General features: G+C 37.4%; 1 protein-coding gene across 1 annotated transcript in view; it reads left to right on the plus strand.

The window, feature by feature from the left end:
• Nucleotides 1-21,752, plus strand: part of LOC110380788 (uncharacterized) — a 41,233-nt gene that overhangs the window by 13,562 nt on the left and 5,919 nt on the right. The window contains exons 2-5 of the mRNA XM_064040137.1: nucleotides 4,344-4,656; nucleotides 14,470-14,678; nucleotides 15,630-15,751; nucleotides 16,131-16,381. Of these exons, the coding sequence (XP_063896207.1) occupies nucleotides 4,412-4,656; nucleotides 14,470-14,678; nucleotides 15,630-15,751; nucleotides 16,131-16,381 (827 nt within the window). The 5' untranslated portion in view covers nucleotides 4,344-4,411. The remainder of the gene's footprint in view (nucleotides 1-4,343; nucleotides 4,657-14,469; nucleotides 14,679-15,629; nucleotides 15,752-16,130; nucleotides 16,382-21,752) is intronic.

Below are 21,752 nucleotides of genomic sequence, written 5' to 3' on the forward strand. Positions count from 1 at the left end.
CTATGGCTTTTGACATCTCAAAAATGTACGTGTGAAAATGAAACGTTGTGAAACGTCTCAGTATCAAATATAATAAAACTGCTAATTTGTCCAAGGCTTTTTTTACTCGCTTTTTATTAGCTTCACCTGTATGTTTGTAACCGACTTCTTTGGGCGCGATTTTGACCCACTTTAAACGGCCAGATTTCGTTCAAACTTTGTAGATTTATTGAGGACCGATGACAATACACTAATTTGATAAAATTATTCCATTTTAACCGACTTCCCAAAAGGAGGAGGTTACACATACATATCGATTACTCCGAGGTTTATAGACCGATTTACGTGATTCTTTTTTTGTTCGACTCGGAATAGCTGCCAGTTGGTTCCATAGTCATCAGGTCAGGATCTGATGATGGAAACCCTGAGAAATCGAGGGCAACCTTCAAAAGTTGTAGGCATACATAGGGTAAAACTTGACACTCAGGTGTACGCCTAAAAGCACTATTCAACTGTGAAGATTTGGAGCTGACCTGATGATGGAGACCAGAGAAAGTCGAGGGAACTCGACAACTGAATATGTAAACTACCTCGTGTTTGGGCTTAAATTATTCGTATTGACAAGACCTATGCAACAGTGAAGGTTTGGAGCTGACCTGATGATGGAGACCAGAGAAAGTCGAGGGAACTCGACAACTGAATATGTAAAATACCTCGTTTGGACTTATATTCTTCGTATCGATGAGAACTTCCCACTTGTATGGATAGTGACAACTATTCGTATCACTGAAAAGCTTTAAATAAAAAACTTTTTTACAAAAAAATTAAACCGACTTCCCAAAACACTAAAAAGCAAAAAAAAAACTAATTTTAGGTGCATCGGCCTAGAAGTCGGTGGCAAAATTAACTTAGTAACATCCATTAGACACCGACTTCTAGGCTTTTAAATTTGCAAAATATGATTTTTGTTAATTTATATAATTTTCATCAATAGTCGATAAGGTAAGAAAATTAATTAAAATTTTCTAGAATTTTTCTCTACAGTCGATAAGGCAGGACTCGATGTTAATTTTTATTTCCAATAATTATCTTTAGCCGTTTTCTCTAATATTGTCAAATTTTTGTATACTAAAGAGAATTTTAATTCTACAAAACAAATAATAGTTTTAAAACAAACTAAAAAGTAGAAAATAAATAATAGTTTAAAAAAACTAAAAAACACGCTTTTTATAGAAAAACGAACTAAAAACTCGAAAATAAATTTTAATGAATTTAAATTAAGAAAACAGTGTTAAAAATTTCAATGAATATAAATTAATAATAGTGTGAATACAAAAAAAAAATATTTAAAAAAAGCGTGGGGTGCTTTTTAAGATATTATCGAAATGAAAATCACTGTACTCATATCTGTCAATAAAATATTTATAACTATTGACACCATGCACCCCACGGTTTTTACACGCTTTTTATTAGCTTCACCTGTATGTTTGTATGTTTGTAGGTTTGTAACCGACTTCTTTGGGCGCGATTTTGACCCACTTTAAACGGCCAGATTTCGTTAAAACTTTGTAGATTTATTGAGGACCGATGACAATACACTAATTTGATAAAATTATTCCATTTTAACCGACTTCCCAAAAGGAGGAGGTTACACATACATCGATTACTCCGAGGTTTATAGACCGATTTACGTGATTCTTTTTTTGTTCGACTCGGAATAGCTGCCAGTTGGTTCCATAGTCATCAGGTCAGGATCTGATGATGGAAACCCTGAGAAATCGAGGGCAACCTTCGAAAGTTTTAGGCATACATAGGGTAAAAACTTGACACTCAGGTGTACGCCTAAAAGCACTATTCAACTGTGAAGATTTGGAGCTGACCTGATGATGGAGACCAGAGAGGGTCGAGGGAACTCGACAACTGAATATGTAAACTACCTCGTGTTTGGGCTTAAATTATTTGTATTGACAAGACCTTTGCAATAGTGAAGGTTTGGAGCTGACCTGATGATGGAGACCAGAGAAAGTCGAGGGAACTCGACAACTGAATATGTAAACTACCTCGTGTTTGGGCTTAAATTATTCGTATTGACAAGACCTATGCAACAGTGAAGGTTTGGAGCTGACCTGATGATGGAGACCAGAGAAAGTCGAGGGAACTCGACAACTGAATATGTAAACTACCTCGTGTTTGGGCTTAAATTATTCGTATTGACAAGACCTATGCAACAGTGAAGGTTTGGAGCTGACCTGATGATGGAGACCAGAGAAAGTCGAGGGAACTCGACAACTGAAAAAAAGAAAAAAAGCTCGAAAAAAAGCGTGGGGTGCTTTTTAAGATATTATCGAAATGAAAATCACTGTACTCATATCTGTCAATAAAATATTTATAACCATTGACACCATGCACCCCACGCTTTTTTTAAATATTTTTTTTTTGTATTCACACTATTATTAATTTATATTCATTGAAATTTTAACACTGTTTTCTTAATTTAAATTCATTAAAATTTATTTTCGAGTTTTAGTTCGTTTTTCTATAAAAGCGTGTTTTAGTTTTTAAACTATTTTTAAACAAAGAAATAACAATCGTGGGAGTTACGGAAAATGTAGATTTATAGTTTACAAACCATACGTAGTTATGGGTACCTATGTATAATACGCAAAGCATTTTATTCTTGTCATAGGTACTCGGGATTCGGAATGGGTATGATTTAAGCTGTCACCAATTTAATTCATTTTGTTAAATAATAGGGTTTGCCCTCAAAATAGTAGATTTGTCACCAAAATGTATCACCAAACAATATAAAATCAATTCCACAATAAATTACCGAAAATCATGGAGATATGGGGTCAAGTACCAAATAAATGGTTTTGTATGTATTATAATAGGTTTGTCCTAATAGTATTTAGGCAAACTAATTTAAAGATCACCAATAAATCATATATTATAATATTATATCACTAGAAAATTTCATGAATTGTATTAAAATGTAGGGTGGTCGTCATCATCCTTTCAACCAAAAGAGTCTACTACTTCACTGGCCATGTGCCTCCCCCAAGGGTCTTAATTTCCACAGGTAATATAAATATATTTAAATTAAATTTCTAGCTGAATAGTAAATAAAACACTTAATTAAAGTCAAAATAAGCATCATATGATCGTACCTACAACCAACCTACAACCCATTCGTTGAGGCCGAAAGCGCGCCAATTTGTCTCCCTTCCCTTCCTCTTCCCTTTGGAAATATTTTCATTAAAATTATAAACTGATGTATTAAATTGGTAACGAATACATTATTTTAATAACTGAACATAATAAAACTAGCTTTTGCCCGCGACTTCGTTCGCGTGGAATAGTGACTTCCGGCAGATTTTTGGTTTTACCCACATAGTTCCCGATCTCGCGTATTATCTATACTCCGTTAGAGCATTTTCTTTGTAGTAAAACTTTTATTATATTAATATTAATTTTTACACCTTTTACTGTTTATTTACATTTTTCTGATGGATTTTCCGATGAATTAAAACAATAACATGAACCGAACACGTGTAATGACACCATTGCGCGATTAACGCCATCTATCTACGGAGCATAGGAACGCCATCTATCTCGACATTTGACCAATAGATGGCACTGTATGTCCGTAATAAATTTTATTTTTTATTTTTATTTTTTGTAATAAAAACTATCCTATGTCCTTTCTCAAGTTTCAAACTATGTCTGTACCAAATTTCACACAAATCGGTTCAGTAGTTTAGGCGTGAAGAAAAGACAGACAGACAGACAGAAAGACAGACAGACAGACAGACAGAGTTACTTTCGCATTTATAATATTAGTTTGGATGTAACTACTGTATTGGTGACAAAATAACAAATAAAAGCAGTCGCAGTCAGGGATCGATTAATCGATTTATTTGGTGACAGATCTACCATTTTGAGCACCAAGCTATTATTTAAGTAATAAAACTATTATTATAAGAACCAAGTTTATATTCATGTAATGCACTACAATTTTATTGGTGATCCATCTCATATTTTATACATTATATTGACAATAATTTGGTAATTCATACATGGGAACACTCTTTGTTTATCTGAGAACGAAAATATTTCGCGGCGATAAATCTATTTATTAGGTGATACAACTTGATGACAAAATAAATTTTGGTGACAAAAATATAGTTCCCATTCGGAATTAGGGCCTTACGTCGAGCAGTTACGCATGCGATCACTAGACCAATCAATATTGCCTTAAAATGAAGTTATGTACCTACGATAATCCTTTACATTACCTACATAGGTATAGTATATTTCAACTTTCTCACAATTACATAACTACATTGTTCTAACTTCTTTCACAGATCGAGGCGTCATACCACAAAATCAGAAGTACAATGGGCTAGTGCTACCACGGGTACTCGAAGCCAAAATGAACGAAAGTCGAGAGCGAATCCGTCGGGAACGAGAGAGGGAGAAGAACACATATACCTCCCCTCGTCTCGCATTACGTCGCGTGCTGCTATTGGCTGAGGGACGACAGTTCCGGGAGGCGGCGGCCATCTTGTCGAGGCTTGGGCCTGGAGTACTGCAGACGGTTGCTTCGGAACTGCCCATTGATCTGCTGGTGGAGGCTCTGCCACATTCTGCTCATCTTATTGAGACTCTTTTGAACAGGTTAGTGACTTTGATTGCTCCACTCTACCTTCTAAATATCTATAACCAGCTTTTGCTTATTTTGATATAGGGATTCATATTATGCCGTGTAGCGACGGCTTAAGAATACATATGTCGCTACCCCTTCTTCCAGTGGGTGTCGTAGAAGTCGACTAATGGAGACAATTGCACCGAACACCAGTGCGAGAGAAGGAAAAAACCCTCTATCAACCCGTCTGGCCAGCGTGATAGCAGTAGGCTAAATACCTCCATGAGCAGCACAAAGCCACGGCCCCTAGTTCCCGGCAGTCCCGCTATTCCCGGTCACGGTGGCGACCGTGGTTACGGCGGGGCAGGGGGTGCGAAGAATCTCCGGGTTACGGGAGGCCACCAAACAAAACTGACTCTGGCGACGTACAACGGCCGCACGCTACGGCTTGACTCGCATCTGGCGCAACTCGAGGTGGAACTTGGGAAGATTAGGTGGCACATATTAGGGTTATGTGAAGTTCGAAGAGGGAGGACACCATAACCCTCGAATCAGGTCACCTAATGTACTTCCGAGGGAGACCAACAATCCCAAGGTGGCGTTGGGTTTCTGGTTAATAAGTCCCTAGCTGATAACGTTGTGGAGGTGTCTAGTGTGTCGAACAGGGTAGCGTACCTTATCATAAAGCTCACCGACAGGTATAGCCTCAAGGTAGTGCAAGTGTACGCACCGACCTCGACACATTCAGACGATGAAGTGGAGGATATGTTTGATGATATATCAAGGGCCCTCCACTTCACTACAAAGACCCATTACACCGTTGTCATGGGGACTTTAACGCTAAAGTGGGAGTACAGACTTGCGGCGAATCGGCAGTAGGATCCCATGGATTTGGAAGCAGGAATCATAGGGGGCAAATGCTCGTCAACTTCCTCGAACGCGAGGGGCTCTTTTTGATGAACTCCTTTTTCAAAAAGCAGCCCCAAAGGAAGTGGACGTGGCAAAGCCCGACACTATGACTAAAATGAGATTGACTTCATCATGACGAACAAGAAGCACATATTCAGAGACGTCTCCGTGATCAATAGGTTTAATACCGGTAGCGATCACCGACTTGTCCGAGCTCTCTGAATATCAACTTCAAGGCCGAACGTTTCCGTCTGATGAAGGCCAGGCTCAGACCAACACTGCTCAAACCATGACAGGATCCGAAACGTTCCAGTCAAATTTGGAGAACCGATTTGCCGCCGTGGAAACCACAACAGACGTTAACCAGAACCACGAATATGTGGTTCGGATCCTCAGGAGGAAGGTTCGAGATTCTGTAACATGCAGCGTAAGGGCAAGAAATCAAAGCTTTCGGAAGAGACATTAGGGCTTATGAAGAAACGACGTGAAAACCCGCCTGTCACTTCGTCAGCTAAGCGGGCTCTAAACCAAGAGATCAACAAGCACGTACGACGCGACCTCCGGTACTCAATACTCTTGCCATTGAAAGAGCAATTGAGCTGAATCGGGGGTCAAGGTGTTCGTACAATCTCTTGGAAGAAGCCACTTGACGAAGCTGACCACAACAAGTGGAGAAGTCGTTTCTTCGGTGCCGGCAGTCCTTTCGGAAGTGGAAAATTTCTATGGCCGGTTATACGCATCGCATGCATCTCGACCTGATCCCGGAAATGAGGATTCTAGAGCCACATTAACACGCCATTTCACCGAAGACCTGCCAGAAGTCAGCAGTGGCGAGATCGAGATCGCTCTGAGACAGCTCAAAATGGAAAAGCCCCTGGCGAGGATGGCATTACAACAGAGCTTTTAAAGCAGGAGGTAAGCCCGTACTGGGGAGCTCAGAAGCTTTTAATGCCGTCCTGTTTGAAGGGAGAACTCCAGAGGCGTGGGTAGGTGTTGTCGTCCTGTTCTTCAAAGGAGACAAAACCCAGTTGAAGAACTATCGACCCATTTCCCTCCTAAGCCACGTCTATAAGCTGTTCTCAAGAGTGATCACGAACCGACTTGCGCGAAGACTCGACGAATTCCAACCACCGGAGCAGGCTGGGTTTCGGAGCGGATACGGCACCATAGACCACATCCACACAGTGCGGCAGATTATACAGAAGACCGAAGAGTATAATCAGCCTGTGTCTAGCATTGTGGACTATGAGAAGCCTTTGACTCGGTTGAAATCTGGTCTGTTCTGGAGTCCCTGCAGCGTTGTCAAGTAGATTGGCGATACATTCAAGTGATGAGATGTCTCTACGAAGCCGCTACAATGTCCGTCCAAGTACAGAATCAGCAAACAAGGCCCATACCGTTGCATCGAGGAGTGAGACAAGGGATGTTATTTCCCCGAAACTGTTCACTAATGCAATGGAGGATATGTTCAAGACGCTGAACTGGAAAGGACGCGGCATCAACATCAATGGCGAACACATCTCTCACTTGAGATTTGCTGACGATATCGTCATCATGGCGGAAACGCTGCAGGACCTACAACAGATGCTTAACGACCTGGCTGAATCTTCTCTACGCATCGGCCTACGGATGAACTTGGACAAAACCAAGGTCATGTTCAATGAACATGTTCTACCGGAACCGATTGCGATACGGCGCCGTTCTCGAAGTTGTTCGGAAATATGTATACCTCGGGCAGACATTGCAGTTAGGTAGAAACAACTTTGAGGACGAGGTGAATAGGAGAATTCAGTTGGGTTGGGCTGCATTTGGGAAGCTACGTCGAGTCCTAACATCGTCGATCCCACAGTGCCTAAAGACAAAGTCTTCAATCAGTGCGTCCTACCTGTCATGACTTACGGAGCCGAAACGTGGACACTGACGGTACGGCTGGTCCACAAGTTTAAAGTCGCTCAGCGGGCTATGGAAAGAGCTATGCTCGGCGTTTCTCTGAGGGATCGCATCAGAAATGAGGTAATCCGTCAGAGAACCAAGGTCATCGACATAGCCTACCGAATCAGCAAGCTGAAGTGGCAGTGGGCTGGCCATATTAGCCGAAGAACCGATAACCGTTGGGGTAAACGAGTTCTAGAGTGGAGACCGCGCCTCGGCAAACGTAGTGTAGGACGTCCTCAGGCACGGTGGAGTGATGACTTGCGCAAGACGGCTGGCAGGAGCTGGATGCGAGAAGCCGAAAATCGATCTCAGTGGCGTGCACTTGGAGAGGCCTATGTCCAGCAGTGGACTGCGATAGGCTGATGATGAGATGAGATGATTCATATTTATATAGATTATTTTTGTTATGAGAGAAGCATCACGACTTATTATTAGCACTCGGCATTACGACTTATTTCATGAGACAAAAAAGAATGTTAGGGAACAACCGTGGAGTACCTTTATCTTTTTATGGATATTCGTCGAAACTCGAAACGAATCGACTTTCGCACACAAAAGAACATAAAGCTATCAGATTAATAAAGTTCCAATAAAAAGCGCTAAGAGAAAGATATAACAATTACACAATCAAATGAAACAAAAGACTATCATAACTTCATAACCCGATCAGCGCATTTAACAAATTGACCGTTCATTTCGCGATTATAAGAGCTATCACTTCCCACACATTTTAACTAGAAAGTTTCACTTACTATAATATTACTTAAAAGGCATTTCAAAACGATAGTAAGAGTACCTGTAGACTGCAGAATAAATAGTTGGCCGACAGTTGGCCCATGGTTGAAAAAAATACCGGCCAAATACCTCAGCGTTGTTATGTGAGCTCCGGCTCATTTGAGAGCTTTGAGTGAAGGACACAAATTCTTGTGCGTAATATAATATGTCCTGCGCAGTTGGCTAATCTCCTTATATGAGAACTGCCGCCATGGCCGATAATCGGCTAGAAGGACATCACATCACTACTACATACTGATTTATGAGCCCAAGCCAACTATCGGCCGACTAAAAGTTTGCAGTATGCGGGTGCTTTAAGACAATATCGTTCGGTATCGGCTTGGTGATTGCGAAGTGAATCATTGGAGTAGTTGTAATGGCGTCCGTTATCTATGATCGGGGGTTTCGGTTGAAAGCCGACCGCGGTCAACGGCGGCAGTATTGCTGTTTAATGCATGTAGTAGGGGCTTTTAGAATGCGAATTTACGCTATCTATTCTATTAGTACTGCTAGATTATTCGATCGAGTAATCGGGGTCCTGGTACACAAAGGGCTCGATGGATGACAAGAATGAGTTAAGTCAGTCAAAGTCTGACACTCTCTTCCGCTCCGCTCACAACAGGAGTTTATTTGATGAAAAAAAGCAAGAGACAACGCCAGAGAGGGTTTACATGTACATAACTTTGTTGGATTTTACGGTCGAATTCATTTCAATTTGACAAGTAAGAGGAAGTTGAAAATTGCTTTTATTCTAGATTTTTGCAATTTTTGCAAAAACATAAAAAATACAAATGATTTTACTTAATCCTCTGCAGAAAATTAATTGCAGTTTTAAGATAATGACGTGATATCAATCTTCTGAAATCTTGAGATGTCTTCATTGATCTCAAACGTCTTAATTAATCTCCTAATAATGGTAATGAGATTATTTTGTCGTGTAATGGATTAAAACAATTAATTTTCCTGCCCACTGAACTAAAAATGCTACAATTTCTAAATTCCTCATGTCAGTAAGATTATACTTCAATACAGCTTACCTACTATCTCAGATCTTAGATTACATGCATCTCTACATACGGCATACTTGCCAAACCAAAATCAACTCTAAAACTAGTGCAGTAAGAACTAACACTAAAATCTATTACCATTACCTAACGTGTTTATTACAATTTTAATAAAATAATAACTTTTCAAAATAGTCCTTAATACCTCGTGTTAAGGTCCAAGGATGTGATACGCGTTAATTTACGGGATTGTCATCGAAAGTGGCGGGTGACCGGTTTCCTTGGTATTTAGTGTTCAGACTACTTTCACATGATTTATAACGATAATGACCTTCAAAATAACTGCCGGGAAGGAACATAAACTTGAGAAAGTCCTACAGCAGGTTTCGTGCCCATTGCGAAGTTTTTACGAAGCAAGAATATCGAAATAACATTGTATGGAAAAAGTGGCAATGGATCAAAATGTTGTGGAAGCTACAGCAGTAACTTTTTGGAACATTTGCTTATTTATTAACTTCTAATCTTTACATCGCGTAATATACTTAATTGTAGGACTATCAAAATTAGTAATTTCTATCAACGCATATTCATTCATTTATATTTTTTTTACACTCACATAGGAAGGGTTCAAAAACGTAACTTTTTAGGCATTTAGAAATACCATTTACGTACAATTTTTGGATATACACAATGACTTACAAAATAATCTCTCTATACAAACTAACCTTTTATAAGTGAAAGAACATTTGAAATTCACTCCATTCACCCAGACAACTCCTTACATAGACATAGGTACAAACAGTCAATAATTTGAGCACAGATTAAGTAATTATCTTCGAACGTGCATAGTGAATGTTATGCCATTAGATGGCGATTGTTACGAATATTGAATAACATTAGTTACGTACGGCAAATGATTCACAGGTCAGAGGTCTAACAAATGACGAGCGCACAAAACTACGATGAAGCTCGCGTTTTGTTCCTGCTTTTAAATCTGACGGTGAATGACTGATGAAGTTGCATTTATTTAAATATAAAAAAATGAGAGGATTTTAATATTTATTTATTTTGGGAGGATTTTCTCACTGAAATTAGTTAGACACAGTTCGCAAATCGTAATCCACACGAGGAATCGAGAGATTCATTAAAAGTTTGAGAACTTCATCAATGAGAGAATTTTAATAGATACATGACAAACAAAACGATTGAATACTAAGTGGCTTAACTCAAATAGATTTATCAAACCAGAAAAGTTAGAAATCTCAAATCCGGCCTGCTATCTAAACCGATTTAAAGTATCTAAGTATCCATGATAAATGAATGCCCGTAATAGTTTCATTAATCAGTACTCATATAGAAAGGATAATTTAATTCATTAATGGCGTCGCGAAATATAAAATACATTGCATAAATGAGACGACTATTAATTACAACTCCGTGGTTAAATGATCTCAGATTACCAAAAACAATTAATTATTTAATTACGTCTCCCGCCAAATACGCCATCTTGTTTTTGCACTCGTCTTAAATGACCAAGGCATTCACTTTTACTGCCTAGTTTTGACAGCGCACTTTCTCGAGAGGTCCCTAATGCACTCGATATATCGGTTGTCAGTTTGTCAGTCATGCTTGATTGCATTCGTCAGTTCTGCATGGTGAGTTTGACGATACGTAATATGTTTAATTGGTGTATCAAAGTTTGTTAATCGATGACGAGTGGTATATCTTACGATCGTTATGTAAGGTGTTTTTAACAATAGTTATGGGTGTTCAAACACATTCAGGATTTAACTGTATGACTGAATAATCTTCCGAAAAACGACCACTGATGGTTACAGAATTATATCGCCCCCTTAAGCTAACCTTAAATGAACATTAAAAAACAGAAATCAAATTAAACTTAATTAAATTACCTTAACACCACCATTAGCAGCTATTAATTACCACATTAACACCAACATCCTAAAGACCAATAAGTAAATTACTCATAAAATTTAATAGTTCCGTACAAAAGGACCATTTGCCGCCTTCCAGTCTACCGATACGTGAATGGTTTTTACGTCGTATATGTATAGGTATGTAATGATAATGTTTGTCTGTTTGGGTGAAAGTGCACCGGTCTGACCTGTTCCTGGACCCTCGGGTTTGGAGATGCAGTGAAATTTATGGACCTGTACTGATTGGCTGGGTGGGACCTAAAGTTCCGAGGTTTTGTAATTTATAGCTTGAGTAAATTTAGTTTTGTTCTTGGGTAGAGTGAATTTGTAAAAATATGGGTGTGAAATAAAAGAAGCTTTGATTTAAATAAACTAATTCCTAATACAGAAAGCTATTTTCAAATCAGTATATAATCCAAATTGGCTTAGATCTAAGCTGCCATTCTCGGCTTCATACGAGTGCCCAGGGAACCAAACCACCACCTATAGGTACCTGCTACAAAAATAAAATGAATCACAAACAAAAACAAAAGATTCATACAAAAAATAATTCCTTTTAGATAACTTGTGAGTGAACGTATCCATTTCACATGCACATCATTACCAAAGTTACTTAATAATAATTGCTTCTGAATCTGTTTATACATGTTCAGTATATTATTTATAATGTAACATCATCAACGTAATATTGAATACTTACTTGCACGCAACGTCTCGTGAATTTGTTGTTATCTGAAGCGTGAACGAGATTATCCGCCATTTTGTAATAATACTTATGAGACTTGACTGCCAGAGATCATTTTATGTGGTTACAACTGTTACGACAGTTTTTGTTTGTAAATATAGAGATGTAGTTGTGTTTCAAATCATGCAGACAGGAGTTAAAATCAGTTTAATGACTGTGTTTTAGAAATAAGTTTCTGGAATCACTAAATTGAATCTCAGAAAGAAATTCGGTCGGGGGATTAATGAAGTACCTAGCCTCAATTATGTATTACTAGATTAAGCAAGCGGTTTCACCCCCAGGAAAATTACCCAGTTTCATCAAAAAACATTCAGCCATTTGCGCCTGAAGAAGTTACAAACATTCACACATAAACACAAACATTCGCTAGGCAATGGGCAATCAGTAGGCTTGCTTCTTACAACACTCAACAAAGAAAAGCTACAACATAGTCAACAGAGAAAACACGCAAACAAACAAATAAAGAGACACAAATATAACAAGATGGAAGTCTCAATAGAAATAGAAAATGTCTACAATGCGAAATGAAACTACGCGAATGTGATCGTGTGTGCAAATTCGTAATTTCACTAAAACAATTGAAAACTGAAAGGAATTCACTAATGTATGCGCGTCATTGTACAATGCAGTTGCTAATAGTATGATTGCAGTTATACTGTTTAATTGAAGACTAGTGGAATTTTGTTTAGTGAAGAATTTAATTGTAAGAGATGTTTAAACTTTATTTTACACTTCGAACAGTTATTCATTTTGAAAGAATATTCGAACTAGCAGCACATGGAATAATTTGCCTAAATAAACCTTTTATAACATACAATGCAATTTATGTCTACGATAAATGCTTCTGTTCTGTGTTCCGACGTTTAGCTTGCATCCTGAGGAAATTGCTGCGCAATATCGGATAAAAACTATGAATCTCACATCCGTTCTCACGTTGCAGTAATCTATTTCGGAAAACCATATCTTAACTAAATCGGATAAGACGTAACGTCAATAAATGAGTTTGTATGATTACTCGTTTGAACGTGCTAATCTCAGGAACTACTGGATCTATTTGACTAAATTTTTCAGTGAATAGCACATTTATCGAGGAAAGCTATAGGCTATAATATATTTAACTTATATCAATAAAATAATAAAAATATATGGGCAATTTGTTATCTTTTTGTGCGGAGTGTTCCCCACGGGACGAGGGTTATCCGCTGGCGGAAACTAGAAATTAATGTTAAATAAATTAATACTGTTCATTCCCATAAACCTACAATCAGTACACCTGATCTTCTACGAACCGTACACCACGAAAGAACTAAGAACGGTAACAAACGAACAATAGAAACGATTCCTACTTCGAACCATCTTAGAAACATAAACAAAAACCGCTTGAATTACTTTAAACGCTGGTTATCTTGAACTCGCGATAACAGGGCTCATTGTTAAACACATGGAATATATTATGTGAGAATAGGAACGATTTAATGATGTGCATCTGTATCAAACACCGTTAGAGCAGTTATGTGCTTCATTTGATGGTCAGACGACAGCTTATGGGTAATGTGTGACCATGTAAAAGGTAACTGTAGTTCGGTGTTTAGATAGAACGGTGAAAATCTTGGTATTCACATCACCAGTGACGTTAGAGAGGTAACGGTGGAAGAAATGATGTTAAACAAACGAGGCAGAAGAAAGAAGCAATTATAATTAATAGCGCTATGGAATGAAGTTATCATACTAATATTATAAATGCTAAAGGTTGCAGGTAAGAGTGTTTGATTCTCTCTCACGAAAAATTACTTGAACGTTAAGGGATTTGATGAAACTTAGCAATAATAATCTTACATATCAGAATAACATATAGATCACTTTTTATCTGGGTGCGGGATGTAATTTCTTCAGGAAGTGGATCAAAGCACGTACTATTACCTAGCAGTAGTACTTTCGACTATGTAGCTGCTACTAAGGATATAAAAGTGAATTTTGGGGCCAAAATATCCACCGCCGCGTCCGTCCTTGCAACAGCACGAAATATGCAATATAATAACAAAGTATTTAGCAATTAAGATGTAAAGAATGGGAGCAGTCATAATAATTACATTATGAGGAATGTTAACGAAGGCGGTGCGATGTTCGCGAGTTATATCGAAACGCCATCTTTTAGTTAAAGGATGCCCTTAATACGAGTTATTTGTAATTGTGACGCAACGCTTACGAATATTGTTTCTTTTAAAATAAACTATAATTTCAGTACTGTTTCGACAGCGCTACCTGAAGCATTAATTATGGATGGATTTCATTGATTCTCGGTTAAGAATTCGTTAAGGATTATTGATTTTTAACCGAAGGCCATACGAATTGAAAGTTTAGAATAGTATATCAGAATTTTGTATACACATTAGTCATACGATTCTATTTATAGAAATTATTACCCTAATTAAAACATGTGGTAATTTTGCTATGATGAGCTTTCCGAGCATAAAATCTTTTGATAGGATTGCCAACAAACCCACACTTCTAAGTTTTCTAACCACGCCCTATTTTCCACAGACTAATCTCCCTGGAGGTGAACCCTAGGCCCGATGTCCAGTGCGAGGCCATAGCATGGCGCCTGGTGGGTCTACTGGGAGCAGACCAGAGCTCAGGGTTGAGAGCCAGGACGGCGCGGCTGGCATCCTCGCTGGTGCACTACACGCCAGATTCAAGAGATGCCATCGATGCCAGGAGACGACAGTTGGATGCTGCTGTTCAGGGTAAGGAAGACGTATGCTATGGTTGCTGGTCTTGTAAGGCAAACATTGTTGAAATAATGGATTCTGGTAGTCTTTGTGTCACGAATGTTTCTAAATAAAAGCAATAAGATAGAAACATAAGTAGGATTGCACATAACATTTACATCTATCATAGCTTTGAAAGATTTCATTAGCTCTGCAATAGAAGGACCGAAAACAAATGAAAACAGAACTTCACCCAGAGATCACATTAAAGATCTTGAAAAATTATTTCATATTGCTCAATAAACAAACCCAAATAACGCCTTACATAATTATCCAAATAACCCACCGAACCGAAGAAGATGGTATCATAATATTTAGCCAGCACTTCCATATGTAGCCAGGGAAGCCAAGGTCGAAGCTTATGAGTCAGGAGGTAGATGGCCTGATAAAGATCCACCTGCGGAAGCCACAGAACGAGGAAATATTACACTAATTACAATTGTTTCCTTTACTTCAGCTAGATGTTTGTTATCGTCCGTGGGTTTTGGTGCGTGACTATGTACTGTTGTTTGGGTATTGTTATGACTAGATTCTTACTTTGATTTTGTTTTTTGCATGATTCGTGAAGTTCTGGGTTATGTTATTATTACTTTGGAATATTACCGAAAACCAATATTTACAAATGTTCATTATTTGGTTTGGTTATTCACGATTCCTGAATCAAATATGCAATAACGCTTGTTTTGCCACATGGTACATCTGTCGCAGTCAGCCACCAGAATTTTCTGTTTGATTGAATGATTCCATGAACGCGCTAGTCATTCAATCAAATAAAAGATTGAACCAGATAACTGCAACATATACATAGGCTCATTGACCTTTTCAAAATTTGTCATTAACCAATCTTAGTTGTTCATTTGCGAATCTCATCACCAAGATCAAGAAACCAAAGCACATCATCATCCCTTAATATGTTCCCTCTTCCCCAGGGCTGGGCACACGGTCTGACAGCGGACGCGACGGGCTCGCTGATCTCGCTGCACGTGGCCATGAAGAACGAGCTGCAGCGCCACGTGGATGTCTACAAGCAGGCGCTGCACAAGCTGGAGGAACTGGTACGACATGTGTGACTGGCTTATGTGGCTTATATCATCAACTATACTGACAAATGAAAGAGACTAGGGCTGGTTAAAGAGAGTCCTAAGCGAATTGATAGATAACACCGTGCTGTCCCTCGTAATGACACGTTGGCCACTTCAAAGGATATCGACGTTTGTGGAACGGCGCCATGTTTTGACGCCGTTTTGCATTTGCATTCAGATCACTCACTTAGGGCGCACCATTAGGTTATTCAAACCTACAACGCACTTGAGAAGACTAGGATTTCTTTTTTTAATTACATGATGCATTAACAATCTTCAAGTCACATTAGTGATAACAAACAGACCCTACTACAATTCTGACAATCAGCTCTATTGATCCCTTTGTCCACAGTCCCCAGTGACAGTAACCCAGGACCCTGCGGCCTCCTCCCACCAGCGTCTCCTGGCACTGTCCCACGCGGACGTGGAGAGGCGACTCATAGACAACAAGTCACTCCTCACGATAGTGGACAAGCCAGCGCTGAGGCAGCTGCCGACCCTGGTGGATGCCCTGGCCGCTAGGGTCGAGAGCGACAAGGCTGTGCTCGCATGCATCGGACAGATTAAGCGCAGTGATCCGACGCTGGATTTGAATGATACGAGGTGAGTTTGACAGATTCTTGAGCTACACTTTGAGGGGTGCAAATAATGATAAGTTGGCAGAAAATTGATACGAAAGTAATTTCAGATTGTTTTGATAAGAAAAGAACTGAATGATTCAGTTAATAAGTTTGATGATTCAGTTGAGTGGTTTTGGGTATTTCATATTCCATTAAACGAAATTCATAAAAAAACTTGCATAAGTAGATTGACTTTTTAGTACAGAATATAATTAATTCAACATATCGGGGATCTGTAATAGAGTTAAAGCAATTTTCCTTATGCAAATCTTAGAATGTCTTACATTAGATCTTTAAGATAAATTAATAGAAGTAACATTCAGAAAGGAACGCCATTAATAACAAACTGCAGGCTATTATTATAATAAATTAAAAATAAACCAAAATAAGTCTCAAAGGTAGATTTAAATCTTAAATCGTAATTATTTTAGAAAGTGGTCGGCCGACTTTCCTTGTCGTTTATCATTCGAGTTTAAAATGAACCTGCGTTAAATTTCGATTAATACTCGATTGATTTATCGATTAATTAGATTAGTTTCCTCTCGAGTTGTGTCATCGGCTGATGATGTTACGAGGAGTGATATAATAAGAGAGTGAACTAGTTTTTTGGTGATGGATTTCTGATGTTTACTAATGAAGATCTTGATTGATATTAAATATTAATGTATTCCGAGTTATTTTGGTAAAAATAGACCCGCATTTCCGATTACACTGATGTCCCCTAAGAAGTTATACCGAAACAAGCTTGAGAGGTCACTGTCTCTTAGAAAAATGCTTCGAAAGATATTCTTTTCAGATATTAAGTATAAGTAAATTACCATTAGCTACCTCACCGGTCGTCATTTTCATTAAAGCCTTTTAGTGATAATAATTCTTCACTTCTTCACCTCACACACTCAACTTTATGACTTTCAATAACAATAAATATTCTTGTTTATCCACACATTACTTGAACGTGTATATCACATAATAATTACGTCCTTAAGATTGTAATCAAGATAAACATAACAAATTACTTTGTTTAATTATTAAAACCACTTGAAAAAGTTATTTGTGTTGCTATAACAATTACTTAACTTGTTTGTTATTGTTCCAACAATTACGTACATTTTAACTGCTGGATTGTTATATGTTTAAAATAAAAATAGGTTATTTTTATGGTTCCCTGTTCATTTATTTCATGAAGAAGTTTTGAAATGGTTGACTTTAAATATACTTACTTACCTAATGTGCAAAAAGATTTTTTCATTCGCTTGTTTTATACCTACATGAACTCCATATCCCTACTAATCCCTACTAATATTATAAATGCGAAAGTAACTCTGTCTGTCTGTCTTTCTGTCTGTCTGTCTTTTCTTCACGCCTAAACTACTGAACCGATTTGTGTGAAATTTGGTACAGACGTAATTTGGAACTTGAGAAAGGACATAGGATAGTTTTTATTACAAAGAAATATACAAATAAAAAATAAAATTTATTCCGGACATATAGCGCCATCTATTGGTCAAACTAGAAATCTTCCGAAAGTCACCATCCCACGCGAGCGAAGTCGCGGGCAAAAGCTAGTTAAAAATACTTTTACAGACTTTATGTGATCTAAGATTCAAAACTCAAAACTTCGCGATTAATTAATTAAAGAAAGAGAAAGAAATGAATGATTAATTACTTATTTGTATCGACACTAAAAACAACGTGAATAAGGAAACAGCAGTACAATAACATTTCTTTATTACCTAACATTCACACATACACGTCACAGACTGTGACTCACTGTGTGGAGACTGATAGCATCAAGAAAAAGGAAGGCTTCACACATCATACATAATTATGTACTTATTACACGCTTATGTGTGAGTGTGTGTGTGATCTAGATGAGCGTGTGCTTAACTACATAATACTCATATGTATTATATGGATCCCGTGGCTTCACCTATTAAATTGCTAACTTTTTACTGCTATATTAACATTAGATTCCGATAGCGGTTTAACCCGCGTCCCATTGGAAATACTTATTCCGGATACTGAAATAGGATTAACCTTGGTGTGTAAATAGGCTATCTCACACTGAAATAATTTTTCAAAGTGGATAAGTGGTTCCTAAGTGGTGGTTGTGAAGCTAACCTGCTTATGATAGTAGCTATAAAAAATTGACCAGTCATTTCATTTCATATTACATATGATATTCATTTTTTAATTTAACACACATATTCTTCAATAATTATATTAAAAAACAATATTTGTATTATAAGATAGACAATTATTCATGTAGATCCATGTGAATATACATGTGTGGATTATGTAAGTTAATGTCTTGTGTATGTTAAACGTTTGTGTGAGTAAAAAATTTCGCACTCATAATAATTTCTTCCATATTAACGCGAGGTTCTATTGTTTTTTTAACAGTTACATAATTGCTTATGTATCACGTTTTACGGCTGTAGTTGCTATAATTATTAATTTTCCATAATGATGCTCTGTTTACGAGAAGAGATATAGAAATAATTTTGATTTTAGGTACTTATTACAAAAAGTATTTCGAGTTTTTTCAAACAAATAAAAATGAACGAAATCATATTGTAAATAACCTTTGTGGAGATCAAAATATTTATAGCTTTTATTTCCAATCTTCAATTAAGAAAACCAATGATAATTAAATTAACAACATCCCCGATTCTCACTGGAAACAATACTAACTAACCATGAAGAATTGACTATTGCTTTTATTATGCTGTCGAAATTACAAAATGCCTATTTTCCTAGGATTAACCTTGCTTGGAAATTGCCGTGGGTAAAGTAAACTCACGGAAAACTTACATAGTTACTATTTGTTACCTGAGGTTAAGACGAGTATTTCGTTGAAGAAGATAAAACCTCTTAGAGCAGGTATGAGCAATACGAGAAAAAAATACCAGAAATAAAAATTACATCTTTTCAATTTAGGCGACAGTTCTGCGTTAAATTGCATCGTATTAAGATCAGGCGCTCCACTACTGAAATATTTATACTAATGAGTGAAAAAAAGTCTGAATTTTCATAAGAGCCTGCAAAGGTGTATTCATAATAAAAATACTTTTGACATTATCGATTAATTAATATTGCTATGAAATGGTAAAAACAGCAGCATCCAAAAAAAAAAAAATGGCACATGTAAAATCGGCCAATGGCAATTTTTGTACGTCTTTAATTGACTGTAAGTACTACAGGTGTTTTTTTTCCAACTACCTAGTAAGTAGTAACAAAAACATGTTAATATGCAAATTGTATGCTACATTACATGACAATGATTGTCTATCATACAAGCATTCCCAGGCGTCCGTAACATAAGCACATCATTAAAATTTATTATTCTCGCATTAACACAGAGCTACTTCATTATCGTATCATATCACTGCAATTTACTGCAATTATATTAAATGCACCGTTTAGCACTGAACATTATAAATTGCTACTGGGAAATCTACTGTAACGTTAATAGGTGTAGGGTTGGTATTTATTTGACACAGTGATGGTGAGATGTAGATCATAAATCGAAATTTATGTAATTGAATAATTATTTTTATTTAATCTCTGTTGTTAATTTAGGCGAACGTTTTAGGAGATATATCTGTGAAATATTGGGAAATAATTCAACAATATAACCAGACGGCATTGAGCAACCGTGGTGATTAACGCTCAATCCTTCCGATCTTCCTGTGAGAGGAGGCCTGTGCCCAGCAGTGTGACACCAAAAAGGCTAATGATATTGATGATGAATTTCAACAATCCTTCAGGTTATCCTAAAAAATACATTCCTACATTTACAGTAATTTTACACTTATACACAGATAACCGACTCAAAGGGATTCATTAATTATCCACAGAACCCTAAAATTATTACTTAACACTGACATAAGAGAGAAAGCTGCTTTCCACAAGCGTGCGACACATTACATCACAATATTAAAGAGAATTATTTTGTACGACTGGTGAAATTCTCTCAAAAACGGCTAATCATTGATGTGTTCAGTCACACTTGCTTACAATGCATGGAACTGGTTTTTTGTATATTTTATGAGCGATAAAATACTTTATGAATGAAGATTCTACCATCGGTATTTCGGTGTCATGTGTTGGTAGGCTCACTGGTTTTATCGGGTCGTTGGTTCGATTTCAGGCTGTGTTTTATGTCTATAATAACTTATTAATACATGGGAAAGTTTTTGTTAAGCTGTCATTCTATTAATTAAGACACAATACCATGTTATGAAACATTGAACATTATTTTCAATGTGAAGGTTTTTCTTTCGTGTAATTGAAAACAAAAGACAGTTTTTCTTCACAAAACGCACTAGAGAAGCAAAACACCGTGTTATCGTACGATAATTGGGGTTCATTTACATTCTAGGTACTACGTGATTTAAGTTATCTACAGTATGAAGACGTATCTTGGCTATCCTGAAATGGGCTGGTTGGCTACACAGCTTATCTGGTAACTTCAGGATCACCAAGATACACATATATACTTCATACGTATATCTATATGTCAAATTATTTATCTCAGTTCTGCGGAATCTGGCACGAAGGGCAGGACAGCTGTGAGGAGACGAAGAAAGATGACCGTAATACACTGTGACTATGACGAGGGGTGAGTTCCACAACTTATTGGGCACTGTCCCCAAATGGGGACATCAAAATTTTTGGGGCGTCCTCGATCGGTGCCAGTAACGTACTATGCTGCACTTGTGTTGGGAAATGTGTCCTCAAAAAGGGACAGATAAGTATTTAGACTTTCTGGGATTCTTAATTAATTTTGCACGTTAGATAAAACCTTTGAGTTCTACCAACTACCGCACCAATACCAATGGAATTCATGTTCTTGATATATTCTAAGTACTTTTCACACTTTCTATATGATTGTTGAAATATTCCTAACATAGGCTTTCCATCTGCAGATGCTTTCAACTATTAGCTATTAATTTATCATAAGTATCAATGACAAAAGAAATAGGTACTTATTAATCCCACTAAATGCTTTATCGATGCCTTTAAAACTTTCCACTATAAAACTATCGAACTATGAGAAAAATATCGCATATGAAATCGAACCTTACACCGACATGATAAAGTTCAATATTGCTCACATGTTCACGTGAAGAAAAGTTAACGATGAATTTATAGCACCATGCATTGTTGGAACAAAAACATGGAAAGGTGGAAAGTATAGTTTCCACTTTCCAAACTGGTTGGCAAATATATCCAATAGCAATAGCGAGTTAGATAATTCTCACAAAACGTCAATTTGTTTGAAATGTGGAAAGCTTTTGTTTAAGTTGATCGAAGGTGGAGTTTCGTAAGTTAGTGAGATGTTACTCTGT

Source organism: Helicoverpa armigera, chromosome 21 (genome assembly GCF_030705265.1).
Source record: "Helicoverpa armigera isolate CAAS_96S chromosome 21, ASM3070526v1, whole genome shotgun sequence".
Classification (NCBI taxonomy): Eukaryota; Metazoa; Arthropoda; class Insecta; order Lepidoptera; family Noctuidae; genus Helicoverpa; species Helicoverpa armigera.